Source organism: Acanthaster planci, linkage group LG08, assembly GCF_054643075.1.
Source record: "Acanthaster planci isolate LZ-2023a linkage group LG08, COTS_SCS, whole genome shotgun sequence".
In the NCBI taxonomy this organism is placed as follows: Eukaryota; Metazoa; Echinodermata; class Asteroidea; order Valvatida; family Acanthasteridae; genus Acanthaster; species Acanthaster planci.
In genome coordinates, this window is record NC_141784.1 from 4155040 (window position 1) to 4169172 (window position 14133).

A 14133-nucleotide genomic window follows, 5' to 3' on the forward strand; every position below is an offset into this window, starting at 1 on the left:
AAGAGCAAACCTCTGCATTGCTTTCACTTTCCATTGCAAATCATAGTCGGTTTCATTTTAGAGGAAGTTTAAAAGTTAACAATCCCTTCTTCATAACATACGCCTCACTAACAGAAATAAAATGGCATCAAGTATACAGCAGACAGGGAGATTTATTGCCAAGGTAATCAAGGTACACACATGACATAAATGTGGCCAAAGATTACATTAGAGATAACAAAGATCCAAAACATCACAAGGAATGATGGTCGTATTGTCACCGTCCTTTGAGAATAAGATCAGCTACGATGGAAGTCAAATTTAATAGGCCTACTCAAATCATGAATCCGCTTCTTTGCCTAGCTTGTAAAAAATCAAATTAAATGCAACATGTCCAACTAATGAGACAAAAGGCCACTCTATATCTCATAGAAACCAATTTGATGTACACTATTGTATTTTGCTCTCCACAGAGAACAAGGCAGTGTGTTTCCCTTCATCCCTATAGCAACCTCGCCCCCATGGAAGGAGCAAAGGCACCTACCACAGACGACAGAGTTGAACAAAAGAATAACCACGGGTAAAAGGACAGGAAAACCATTTTGTTCCTTTTGTGCGTCAGTCCCTTTTTGTGGTAAAGTAAAGCATGTACACCATAAACACACAGTTACGCCCTAGTATTTACAAACGAGAAAATTACAACGGCAAAAAACCGTGAAATACCCTGTTTTTTTAATATTGTCAGACATAATTCGCCTCAAAAATGCGTATTTACATGCAACAGGTCTAACACGCTTGAGATTTTATGTTGGAAGGTTTTGTTATGAAAAAAGAGGGACACTTTTACTTAAAATCTTGTGATTTTTAAAAGTCAGGATTTCTTCGGAGATAAATGCAGGTTTCTTTTTTACGTGTACAGGACGTCCCGGCTATTTCAAATGGTTCTGAATTTAATGCATCAACTCAAAATATTCAAATTCATTCAGGGCAAATCCGCAGTGTGTTAGAAAAAGCGATTTGTTTCAAAGTATGGTCCGCACATTAACACATAAAGTCGAGAAACCTCATCATTACAAATCAAATTTGTCGAAGCTTTTGATAAATGGAAGCGTCAAAGAGTGGATTTGTCTTGTATCAATTATTTTGATATACATTTCAGGGTAAACTATACTCTTGTGCGTGCTAAAGAATTTCCTTGGGTCCCCACAAACCATTTGGCACAATAGATTGACAACAAAATAGCAAAAATATAAACAATCCCCTCAAAACAAGTCTTTTTAATTTAAAACAAATGAAGAGTGCATAAATAAATAAATAAAGACAACAATGTATACAAAAACCTTGCTGAAACGAACTCACCCCTGTTAATTTAGTGTAGAATGAGTCTAGCATGTTAACAAGAAACCCAATTTGGAAGAACCAAGAGATTATTGAACTGGAAGAAAGGAAATAGAGTAGAAGGTTGTCTAAGACCTATATGCATTTTTTCTGAGGATGTCAAGAATTTGAATAAACTAAATTATGTGACAAAACACAAGTTTGTTTCTGAATGAAACGGCTTGGCGTAGGCGAAACGTAGACGAAAGTTTCTTGGCAGAAAATCTGTGCTTGTGGTTTAACTGCGACAGCTGATTTGACTAATGACGGATTTAAATATGGCAAGTGCACCAAATCGATTCCGCTTGTGAATTTGAATAAAGACCATTTAAATTAGCCGAGGAAACCTATATTATAATGTGAACAAGTTACATTTTCAATTGTTTAAAAGATGTTTTTCCCCTCAAGTGTTGGACAAAGATTTCTAAAACAATTGCCATATGCAACGATACTATCCGCGAGGTCGAAAATTTATATGAACTTTACACTTCACTTTTAACTTTAAATGAACAGTAATGCAATCAAAATCTAAGGAGTTTTAAAATACTGTAGAAGTTTCTGCTGCCAGTGTTTCACCATGTAAATTATACATTTTCGTCCAGTTTGAAGGTGTCTAAAGCCGAAGAGAACATATCAAAGAACTTTCCGATAGGTCACTCTAGTGCAAATATAAACTGTTTAAATGCCTGGTCAGAATTGCACAACTATAGGGGAAAACTGTGATTCCAAAGCAATAAATGTATGTCTCCTTTGTCCGAATTACATCGGTCAGTGGCCTTGTGATTACATTTTCATTACCACCTCATCCTCATTTATCATTCAAACTCCACCAGGACATTAGGGGGTTCTTGAAGGAATCGAAGAAGGTAAAATCACACTGCACTTTACGCATGACCTGCATGTCATGGAGACTTTAGGTATACAGAGAATCTGCCACTGCGTTCGTGCACATCGGTGGATTTTAGAGGATTCAGGTGCCTTGCGTAATTGAAGAAACACCTGGGAAGTTATAATTGTAAGGAAACTTTCATGAAATTAACTTGTCTGTAGTCATTTCCTCCAGGCAGAGAAGAAGTGTCCATTTGCCTTGCATTCGAAATGAGCGATTGCGACTCTGAAAAGGAAAGAACATCTAGAGACAAAAAAAAGTGGACGGCCACGTTTATAAGCGACGGTTATCGTATGTAGGTCTATTGGCTATTGGCTATATACTGAAAATGATTGGGCATGTTTACCAATACATTTAGCCAGAAAAAGTGTACAAATTTCAGAATTGAACAGGAAAATAAACCAAAAATATTCTATGTGAATATACCCGATCAGCAGCTCACTGTAAAAGATGACCCACCTTTCCTTGTATTGTAGAAACCTTAAAAACTATTATACTATTCGACATATCGGGTGACAACGCCTTCTCTCCTTTTAAATTCGTCCGAAGTTTGGAACTGTTCATACGTTTGATCAGGCTGGTGTCCGAGGAAATGCTTGGCTTTCACGCGTATTTTCATAAAGCAATGGTTTTCAGGCTGGCCAGGCTGGTCATCCCTCTTATACGAAGATGGCTCCAACTTGTATTGCCTTGCATCATTTATACACGTACGATAGCAACAGATCTCTCATTTCTTTGCTTCGAGGATGACTTGAGGGAAGGATCCATCAAAATACAGACAAACGAACAAACTAAGCCACGACAATCACGTTTGGAGTCCCGTTCCAATTCGTCACAAATTTGTAAGTCGGGGTGAGGCGTTCATGAGCTGCTCCTGTGGGTACGGGAATCGGTTATATATCCCTCCGCCGTGAGGAAAGTTTCGAGAGTCCATACAGGGCGAAGCAGCACCGGCAGCAGCCACTCCACCGCCTCCCCCAGCGGCCCCTGGGTAGTTCAGCATGAGTGGGCTGCCCGTGCTGGCAATGAAGCGCGGACTCCGCTCCGACTGGCGGGCCAGCACCGAGTCCGAGACTTTGATCCCCCGTTCGGCACGCTCACTCTCCTTGGCGTCACGCTTGTATTTCATTCGGCGGTTTTGGAACCAGATCTTGATTTGCCGCTCCGTCAGGCTGAGCGAGCCGGCCATCTCGATGCGGCGGGGCCGGCACAGGTAACGGTTGAAGTGGAACTCCTTCTCCAGCTCAACTAGCTGGGCACTGGTGAAGGCGGTCCGGTTGCGCTTGCTGGCCGCAATCTCAAGTTGTTTCTTCTTCTCTATGAAAATAGTAATTGCGATAACAATAATCCATTACTCAATGATGTCAACTGAGTGATGCCGGGCATACACTCTGAAACTAAACTTCGAGGCGACGTGTTTGTGCTGTAGTTATTAATACTCAGTTTCAATAATCTTAATTTTTATTTCATGTCTGTCCTTCATTTATACTGACACCACATGAAGCACCTGTTTTATGTCCCAAAGTTACCAATATACTCCCTGCTACAAACACTTCCTCTATAAAACACCACTTTATATATTTATTAAGAAACTAGTTACTCATATTGATAATTCGAGTTCTGTCATCCAGGAAAATGTCCTCAGGTTATTGGGGAAGTTTGGCTTTCCCCAATATCCTGTGGTTTGTTTTAAGAGGAAAAACCCTGCTTGGCGATAAAGTGCATGGCTGGGTTTGAGATCAACAACACAATCTGAAACAAAAACCAACAACACGTCCTCCACCACTCGAAAATTATTGCACTATCCCGATTTTGTAAGCAATCTAATTTGCTAAAAAGGTGGCGTAAGAATGGGAGAGGACATAGTAACAACAATCCAACATCTGCTTTTACGTTTTGGTTAGCTGCCTGATCACTTCTCACTTAACCGCAGTATCCCCATACGGTTTCCCAATCGCATTCCCGCTATTCTTCGATTCTCGAAACGTCAGTGTTACAATATACATGTACTTCAAATTGTCCTAATGAAAACAACACTTGCTACCATAATATGTTTTGCCTCCCGTCGGACATGTTTACTTTCTTATTGGTGTGAGTTGAAATCATGGTCTCGTAGAAGACGTATAAGCAAAACCAATATTATGGTTAACTTTGTTTTCAAAATATTTCATAAATTCAGATAGCCGATACGAATATTGACTCCAATCCCAGATCCCTCGATCCTTAAGCTTAAGCATGCACGCAGGAACGCTTTTGCTGGACGAGTAATAATTTATTGGTCTCTAAATGTTTACATAAAACATGAAAGCGAAGACTCGATCGCATATCGATTCTTGCACGGTCAAAACGCCAACCATAATCCATGATTATTGAAGTTGCTGTTGGTTTTAACTAAACAAATGTGATCTCTATGCGCAGTACGGGTTGAAAGTTTAGACATATACTTGGATTGTATAAGCGTTAAATTACAAGTTTTTGGGACTTTATCTGTTGGTCTTAAACCATTCCTTTTCTTTAAGTGATCAATCGAAACATATAGTTTACTCAGTGCTTTATTTACAGGCTAATGAAGAGGTGTTATCACCTACAGAGAAAGAAATGTTGCCAAGAATCGGCAAAGTCTTTCAGTCATGTGTATGTAAACTCTGGACCCAAAAAATTACGCTGTCTGACTAATGAAAAGAAAAGCAAAACATGGAGAGATGGACATGAAGTGATGTTCAAAATAACGCTGGGGTAAAAGTCATGACCTGGACAACAGACAAGACACTGCAAACTTTGTTTTAGTAATTAAACACCTAAACACTCACTTGCTATCAGTTGGTAAACATATTTAGGGTAGAGATGGATGTTGTTTAGCGATTTAACATTTAACGTTTGGCTTCTAATCATGTTTGCAAAGTCATAGCAAGATTGATTTAATTAACAACAAAGACCCAGAGGAAGAATTTTGTGAAATTTATCCATTCCTGTCAGACCTCAATGTGCAAAGCTCCAGTTTCACTGACTTAAAGCTTTAGCAGCCATCAATAACAATATATCAGTTGAACGTTTCTTGCGATTTATTTGCGATTTGCGACATCGCTGGCTGGGTGGGTGAGTGTCTTTTCTCACCACGCTGCCGTCCCATTTTTTTCATTCGTTTCGAATATTGGAATTGTATTAAGAGTCTCGCTCTTCTGTTTGTATCCACGAAAATGCAAAGCATAGGTGGATGTTTTTCCCCAACACAAAAAAAATGTTATGGTATTTTTTTATGAGCAATTTTTTTTCTTCGCAAAGCTAAGAAGGAAACGTCAACATTTTAAAAATAGGCAAAGATATGAGAACATTGTGAGTCAATTCAAACAATCATCTTTAGTATATGATAATGAGAACATTTTGGTACATATTGGTATATTAAAGCAGATCACTGTCAACAAAACAGTTTGCAGGGCCTCCAAACCGTTGACTTACATAATAAAAGAACAGAGTCACTGAGCTTGCAACAAAATCCCGGGGACAATTTATAGTAACGGTTGGTTAACCAAAGATCCAAGCTCACAATGCTTCCTGAAATAATCATGAAAAAAAGCAATTTATAGCTGCTTTAAGTATTTTCTTGAATGTCTGAATATTGGCCTGGAATTGGCTGATTAACCATCAAACATGTTCTAAAAAGAGCACAGATGGCATGTTTTACAATTATATGATAGGAAATGTCGAACGCTCCATGTTGGAATACCCCTATTATTATGATACTCGATACTTAATTTATCGCGTGCGTTTTCTTTTTGAGCCATTATCTGTGTTTCTTGTACTTTTTTTTATATTGGAAAGAAAGCATGATGTGTCTAACACAAAGGTCATGATTCAATACATTTGAAGGCAGCTAAATTGTTCTTGCAATTCCTAAAAACCTTTATAAAAATCTTTTTGACAATATGAAAGTTAGACTGGACAGTGTATTTGTCCTTTCAATCAAGGTCAGTATATATATTTATATAGATGTATCCAACCAAAAAAATATAGAACAGTATGAGACCTGTTATTTTGTTGGAAACAAGGGATGCATTATTAATTACGAAGCGTGTGCTTCACTATCATCTGTAAATTTCAACTTGGCTTACACACTCATAATATTATAAAACAAACATGTTTGGATACAACAAATTTAAGAAACAAATTTTAACCTAAACAAATTTGACAAGTTACGGGTTTGAACTCTGAAAAACAAAACCACTTCTTAGGAGCCGGTCCAAAATTAACATAAATAACGGTGCTAAAGAACTCAAAGGCCATGAGAAACCAACCACGAGGGCGGGGTACCAGGGGTGGATCCAGGATTTTCCCGAAGGGGGGCGTGATCCCAGATTTTCCAAGGTGGGGGGGGGACGTGAACAAAAGCAGCACTGGTAAATGGCCAGCAATAGTAAATGCCCGCCAGCGCGTAGCGCGAAGCCTTTGCGGTGTATGGTCCGGATTCTAGGCACTCTTTGGTGGAGATTCAGGCAGTACGACCCCTCTTTTTTGTTGCCTCTTCCTCTTATTGTCTTGTTTTAATTTATTTAGGCCTATGGTGAAACAAAAAGGGAACGTGCGCCCCCACGCCCCCTGGATCCGCCTCTGCGGTGCATATAATTACAGAAGTTGATGAAAAGTTGTTCATTGTGGAAATCTGTGTTATAGTTTCTATCTTTCTCTTTTAACAGGACTGCCTGCTTTGTTCTATTTTTTTTTCATTCACCGTTGTTTCCCAAATGAACAATGATTTGCAACAAGCGAAACCGGCTATTTTCTTTCGGTTAGTTACTACTTACTAGTTAGGATATGTTTTCGTTCTCCCACGACACCACATTTCAGTGTATGAAGAGTTTACAACAGCAGTGGATTCACGGGTTGTCTTGCCTTTTTATCTTTTTGTCATTTCATTTAATCTAATGTTCTCTAGAGTGGTGGTTGGGTATTCAGTCAAGAGTTGCGTGTGACACTGTGAAGTGGCATACATGTACATTCGTTTTAACCCGTGTTGTTCTCAAGCCTTCGAGGTAACGTTGAGTTTAAAAGGAGTTTTGTAATGGTTGTTTTTTTGGGTGCATGTCTGCCAATTACTTTTTGAAATGACTTGATTTGTATGCGTTCTGAGTTCATCTACAAAGTACATAATATGAATATTGAGTATTTAATCGGATTGAATCCGCTTGATCTTTTCATAAAAAGTACAACACGGATGAGAATACAAGAAACAGTGATTTAATATTAAATACGGAATTTCGAGTTTTGTAGTAACTGAACATTTGATAATACAGCTGCAATATTACCTTATATTTGGAATGTCAGGGGCTTGTAATCCAGGGCTTGTGTTTGGAAATGATGCCTTTATTTCACACGCAATAGAAATATTCAATATTGCATTCGGATGAAACACTTTCAATCAAACCCCTAAGACTACTGTAGTTTTAGCAATATAGTAAGGATTGTCGCGGAGAATGTTAAACAAGTAGATCTAGGGTTCAGTCTCGATGGAATCAAAATGTTCACAGCTAAATGAACTTACCACTCGCAGAAGTGACTTTCTGTTTGACGTTCTGTCTTGACTCCGTCATCCAGGGGTAGATCTTCTTGGAGAGTCCGGCTCCTGCTCCCCGTGAGCTGTTCTCTTTTCGCAGCCCTTCGCCCCCTTCGTTGTCTTCCACCGAGTCCGAGCTGCCGTTGGACGGGGGTCGGTGGTTCCTTGTGGCCGACGCCGCCGCCGCCTCGGACAGGAGGTTACCGTAGCATCCCTGCTCGGCGGACGGGGGAGGGGGTACCGAGAGCCCCGGGATGGACACCGGTTCGGTGGCCTGGTGGTGGGGATAACCCTCACCCGTCCCGGCGCTGCTGTTGTAATACATGTTGTAAAACCGCGGGTTCTGGGCGTAACCGAACCCATCACTGGTGGAGGTGCTCCGACAGGCCGCCGGGGCTGACTCTGTAGCGGTGGCACCATGGTAAAACTCCCCGGCAATCTGCGCCGTGTCGTAGAACGAGCTGTGCATGCTGTTCATCGCCTCTGTGGAAATTTATGTCTATCTGACAGAGTTCTGACATAATTATCAAGCCGACTGTCCTCACCGGTAGGGATCACGTGGTACCAAGCCTGCCACCAATGGAGCGATGGCTGGCTTTGACAGCAGACGATGGACATGAAGGCATTAAGGCTCTCAAAATATCGGCCCAAAACACTTTTATTCCAGACATCAACAATATAACAATCCCTTTGTTCCCGTAACGCTGCAGGACACAAGTAATCGTTCCCTTGCCCCGGGGAGCTAGGAACGCCAAAAGTTGTAAACGGAGTAACCCGCATTGGCACTTGTGGACATCAATGCCGACCAAACCCTGTAATACATGTACAAAGAAAAGGCACTAGGCACGCAAGATACATGTATATTGCTGCGGTGGGCAACGTACGGCTCTACTCGGACAAATTGTGAGGAAATGACGGTTGTCGACAAACATTAGTCGGCTCGTACCTGGGCTGGCCGCGCTCGGGAAGCTGGCCCGAGAGTTCGAACTCATTTCACCCTGGAGGGTTGAACGGAGAATTGAAGCTGATGATTGATACCCTCGCGAGTGCCAGTGTGCTCGCTAATGAGCACGGGAAAACTGTAGGTTCTGACTCAAAGGAGATTTATTCAGCTCTGTGGTTATTCCAAGATCTCCCTCTTGTCTTAACGCAGACTGACAGACATGAAGCTATCGCGAAACCCGAAAGGAGATTAACATTCTGCATCACAAAACAGAGATTGTAATTACGATCCTGGAGTAATTGAACTGACTTGGGGAGGGAACTCACACAAACTGTTTGGCAAAATCTATACGTAAAACGCAGCAAATACTGAGCATTGGAACAATGTTGATTCACCATTACATATTTTAAATTAATTGAAATTGATATTTTCCTCTTTCTTTTTTGTTTATCCAGAGTAGGAACTCCCCTTTCACTGAAAGTTGTTACAAGACAGTGGATAAGATTCCCTTGTGCCTACATAGTGGCTGTCCCTCTCTCTTAATTATCATGTTTATTATTTTACCAATTGTTCTCATCACACCCCGCCTAACGGGGTAGGACAAAGTAGACGGCCGTGAAGCAAGGGCGCAAATAGTCCTTAATAACGTGCACAATGTCCACACCCAGATCCCGTGTAGTGTGACCAACTTTTAAAAATAATGATTATTATTTTGTTCATTTTTAAACCCCTGGGAGATAACAGAAGCGGCAATCCGAAACAAACATGTACACATCTTAAAAATGAAATTCATTTCATTTTTTTCCCATTCGGCAATGTTAACATTTTGTAAAATAAAAAATTTCAATAAATAAAACTGAATTGGTATGCCTCATGAGTTCCTAGGTTTTAAGATGGTAGGAAATGGGACGGGGTTGTGTGAATGAGAAGGGTGCAACAGTTACCGTCGCGTAAGGCAGGTTGTCGACTGAGTCGGGTCGTTTTTCCTAAGGGGATTCAGTGCATGGGCTTGATCACAGTTTTCAAACACGACAAACTTCACTTCTGTCATCGTTGACTCTGGGGGAGATGGGGTGGTGATGGTTGGGTTAGGTGTGTGTGTTGGGGGGGGCACAGGCCACGAACATTTCTGGGGTTGTCCCTCGTACACCCTCTCGCGCCGACACAACAAAAGAAGAGGCCTCACCCTCTCCCGTTTCAGAATCGAGGGGGAACCCCCCACCAAAAAAAATGGGAGTCCGCCCACAGGTAAGGTTGTCCCTTTCATTTTGGCCACACGGAGCCGGTGGGGTTCGGCTAATCACGTATGACATTCACGTCAAGTTGCATTTCGTAAAACGCCACCGTTTCGATAGGGCGAGCATATTAACGGAACATGCGCCTGAAAATAACTTGAAGAAGCCGGCTGGACTTTGGTGTGTATCAACAATGATTGCGGCAAGAATCACCACCGGGCAAGTTAAAATCGTGGGCCCCCATGCGTGACCTTTTCTGTTCGGCGTAGTGTAAAAGAAGAAACAGGTAGCCATCAATTTTTTTCAACTACGTCATATCAAAACACAGGGTTACCATGGCAAATGCACTTCAACTGAAGTAAAATAAACTCAGAACAAAATTGATGATCGCTATGGGTAGCCTTTTCAGGTGAGAGATGTTATCTTTTGCATATTGGGAAATCGTGTTGCGCGTTTTACGGACACTGGAAGTTAAATATTATTCAATAGCACAAGTCACGGGGAGATACAGAAAGAGTCATCTTTCCCTCTTGAGTTTTTACACATGGTAAAAAATATCCACCTTTTCGTCTGTCAGAAATTTCACAGATTTTAATGAAGCATGTTTTGTTGAATAATAGTGAAGCTGCGTGTGACGCTCCGATCAGTATCTTTAAAAATGGGTCCTGTGACAGCAACAAGCATTTCTTTCAACTCGGCGTGTGCCACTCAACTAAACTCCCTTTGTAGAATCCTGTTGTCTGATATATATGCGTGTTCTGCTGTATTCGACTGAACAAGTTGAAGTCATTACTAGTTTTTCCTAGGTTGGCTGTTAAGCGTTTTTTCTCTCAGTGCTGTTCAAATAATATGACTGATTTGGTCCCTCGATGCAGATACACAAAGCTGGCGGATAAACTCCTAAATTGGTAATTTATTGAGCGTGGTCATAATATCGTAGGATGTTAATCAACATTGTTTCGATTTTTTTTGGCCCACAATCCAAATGGACTGGCCGCCATGTCTAGTTACGTCTCAGTTCCAATCGCTGGCGGGCCGTTTGACAACCGGCCGACAGGCTGGGCCGTTTCCATCTCCGATAATCCACTCGTTCGGAACTTCAAAAACCCCGTCGGAACCCTTTCGAGAATAGATACATTCTCCTCCGGAGTCCCAGGCGAGACGGGTTTGTCAGCAGGCTGCGCCGGCCACATCCGTCAGTGCCAGCCTGGGTCTGGCATCCATCGTCGGCGGCTCGCGTCTAACCTCGGCAAGAATTTTGGCTGCGTTTTTTCCCCTGGCTTCAGGTCGCGTCGTATTAATGTGCGTGTACAAATGTCGGGATTCTGTCAGAAATTGAACGGCTTGGGACGAGAACGTTATGGTATTAAAAAAGAAAAGATATATGACATTTTGAAAAAAAAATAAGTAAAGCTGATGATATGCCAAAGGGTTTTAAAATTTACTGTTTTGTGTTTCATTTGTTTTTTATTTTATTCATAGAAGATTGGCGTACTGTTTAACCATTTGCTGCCAGGGCAGTTATCAATGTTGATGATGCTGGGCCGGGATATTTATCATATCAATACCCCCTCTATTGAGCCACCCTTGGCTGGCGATGTTAAAAATTAAAATAAGGGTTTTGATAAAGCTTCCACGTTTATCGTGCGATTTTATACTCTGTAATAGGCAATTGTCGAAAGACTGTCACCAGTTTGACTGTAATGAATGGCCAAAAATGCATTAAAACTTGACCAGTGTGTCTTGAACTTGACATAGGTACAATTTGAGATACTCGCAGTGACGTATCCAATGGGGGAGGGGAAGTTTCCCCCTGACTTCCCCCAGACGGAATTTTTATTTATTTATCTATTTTTGTTTTATAACACTACTTTACAGGTGAGTAGGAAAACAGTTATTAAGGTATTAAGAAAAAACAAGCAAATAAAAGCAAGGATGTCGGGACTGTGAGTAAGGGTTTTGATTTCTTCTCCCCAACATCAAGTTGAATGAGCCTGAAGTCGCATTAATTCACTTGTGAATTTGCCCCTACACACCAAAAGCTGGATACGTCGCTAGACTCTCGTGCTTAACTTATTTTTCTCAACATTTTAAAAAGAAAATAATTATGGCTCAAGAAAGACATTAACCTTTTTTAGGTCCAACAAATTGTCATGGCAACATAACAGAAAACAGCGAGGCATATCCCCCTCTGGCCAAAATGTGTAAAATTGGCACTAATCCCTAAGGAAAATTAATTTCACATTTTGCATGCCTATCGATCAATTAGAGAACCACTGATCAATCAATGCGGTCTAGTAGACCCACACTGTGAGGAAACACTTGAAATCCGCTTGCCACAATTCCCAAAATAATTTCTTTAAAAAAGCCAAACTTCACGCACAGAAACATAATGCATGGAATAACTTAGAAAACAAGAGGTAAAAAAGTGGCACAGTTCTGACAAAGAAAACAAATTAGTCCTGCATATGGTAGTCGGGATAGCCAAACTAAATTCATGTAAAAAGGCACTCATTAGAATACAGTGTTGTTTCATTCTCGCAAGCAAACAGAATAATTCTGACAAGAATATTTCAAAGCAAAAGTTGTAATTTAAAATATTGTTTTTAACACTAATCCCCCATCTACACCAAAATTTGATATTTTGATAGAGAGTTACGTCACTTAGAGACACTTAACTAGACACATTCTGTCATCCAATTTTTCCTATCCTATTTTTCTGCTTTCTGAAGGAAATACTACACAATAATAAGTTCATGCCCTAAAAAGGCCCCTGTGGAATCCGTGCTGAGCCTTTATGGGCTTTATGGAATTTTTTTTTGCAGACGTTTTAATACCGTAGCAGCACTCACTCGTGGACAGAGACTCGAAATGTTTATAACAAATTAACTTTATCCATGTGTCGGCCATCTTGACTTGAAGTGAGGTAAAACTGTCCATTTTAGGAACATGGGAGTAATCATAAGAGCGACGAAATAACAGTTCAGTAATATGAAAGCCAGTTATTGTTTGGGATAATAAGATAAAATAAAATAGTAATATTTCTGATTAAGTATACCTAAAAGTTTTAAGCCATATTAAAAAAATGAAAGTGAAATCTGGAATCCCAAATAGTCTGGCACCATCCCATTTAAAAGATTACAATAAATATGATAGATTCAGGGAACAAGATAAAAATGACTTTCATGCGAATGAGGTCTTACTGAACAGTTTGTTCGTTAAGAGTAGAACACTAAAGAATGTATGGCGGTTAGTGGCTCATCCTGCAGGGAGGGGAACTTTTAAAAAAAATGCTTCCTAGTAAAAAAAAAAGTGATTGGTATAATGATTTATAGTATAGTAGCATAAAAACCCTAACAAACCAACTCCATTTAATCTCCCCAACAACATGTTGAATGAGCCAAAAGCCGTATTCGCTTTTGAAGTTCCCCCCCCCCGACACCAAAAGCTGGAGACGCTACTGATGGCAGGTTTTTGGATCATTAACTTTTTCCTATAAAAAACTTTCATTCCACAGCCGAGGTTCGTATGGAAGGGGGAGACAAAATCATCCCTTGGTCCATCAGAAGAAAGAGGGTTTTCGGAAGTCAAATACCAATTTGCGGAAAGAATTAAAATTTGATCAGCACTGGACTTGAAGTCCAACCGTCTCAACTTAGGGTCAATTAGGTCAAATTTGGACTCGTGGCACAGTTAGGGTGGATGACCGCGTGTGTGTGTGGGGGGGTCCCAATCTATGAAGATGCTATGCTGTAATCTAATGTTATGGGCATGGTTATTTAACAGGAAAATTAATTAATGTGTGTAATTTTTGACCAACGCTCATCCACACAAGATGTTTGAAAGCGCTGCATGATATAAATGATATTGTGAAGTCTGTTTTCAGAGTGAATGATATCCCATGTTAACTAAGTCAAGTCTCCCTTTGAGAGTAGACCGAGTCTCAGTCTTCATGCAGAAACTCTTCACCCAGACTTTTCCCCCTGCTTGGAACCTGCGATTCAGTACTGAGCGTTGTACTTGATTCGGAGAAGGAACCGTTACATATAGAAACCCTATTTTCCTGTTTGAATAAACCAGGCAAGGCCTCGACCTGTTCAGTGTCAACGTGTCTAGCGACAGCCTCAACTGATTGCAAAATGACTGGATCAATTTGGGAAGA

General features: G+C 40.6%; 1 protein-coding gene and 1 long non-coding RNA gene across 9 annotated transcripts in view; one reads left to right on the forward strand and one right to left on the reverse strand.

Annotated features, from left to right (window-relative positions):
• LOC110974558 (uncharacterized) overlaps positions 1 to 2118 on the forward strand; it is a 22568-nt gene extending 20450 nt beyond the window's left edge. For all 8 annotated transcript variants that reach the window (XR_002597603.2, XR_002597600.2, XR_002597604.2 and 5 more), the window contains one exon: positions 453 to 2118. This is a non-coding gene — a long non-coding RNA (uncharacterized LOC110974558). The remainder of the gene's footprint in view (positions 1 to 452) is intronic.
• LOC110974557 (homeobox protein Hox-A3a-like) lies at positions 135 to 9516 on the reverse strand. The gene is made up of 2 exons (XM_022226296.2): positions 7782 to 9516; positions 135 to 3562 (listed from the first exon to the last, which is right to left on the reverse strand). The coding sequence occupies exons 1-2, from the start codon at positions 8269 to 8271 to the stop codon at positions 3078 to 3080; spliced, it is 975 nt and encodes a 324-aa protein (XP_022081988.2). The 5' UTR covers positions 8272 to 9516; the 3' UTR covers positions 135 to 3077.
• Positions 9517 to 14133: the final 4617 nt, after the last annotated feature.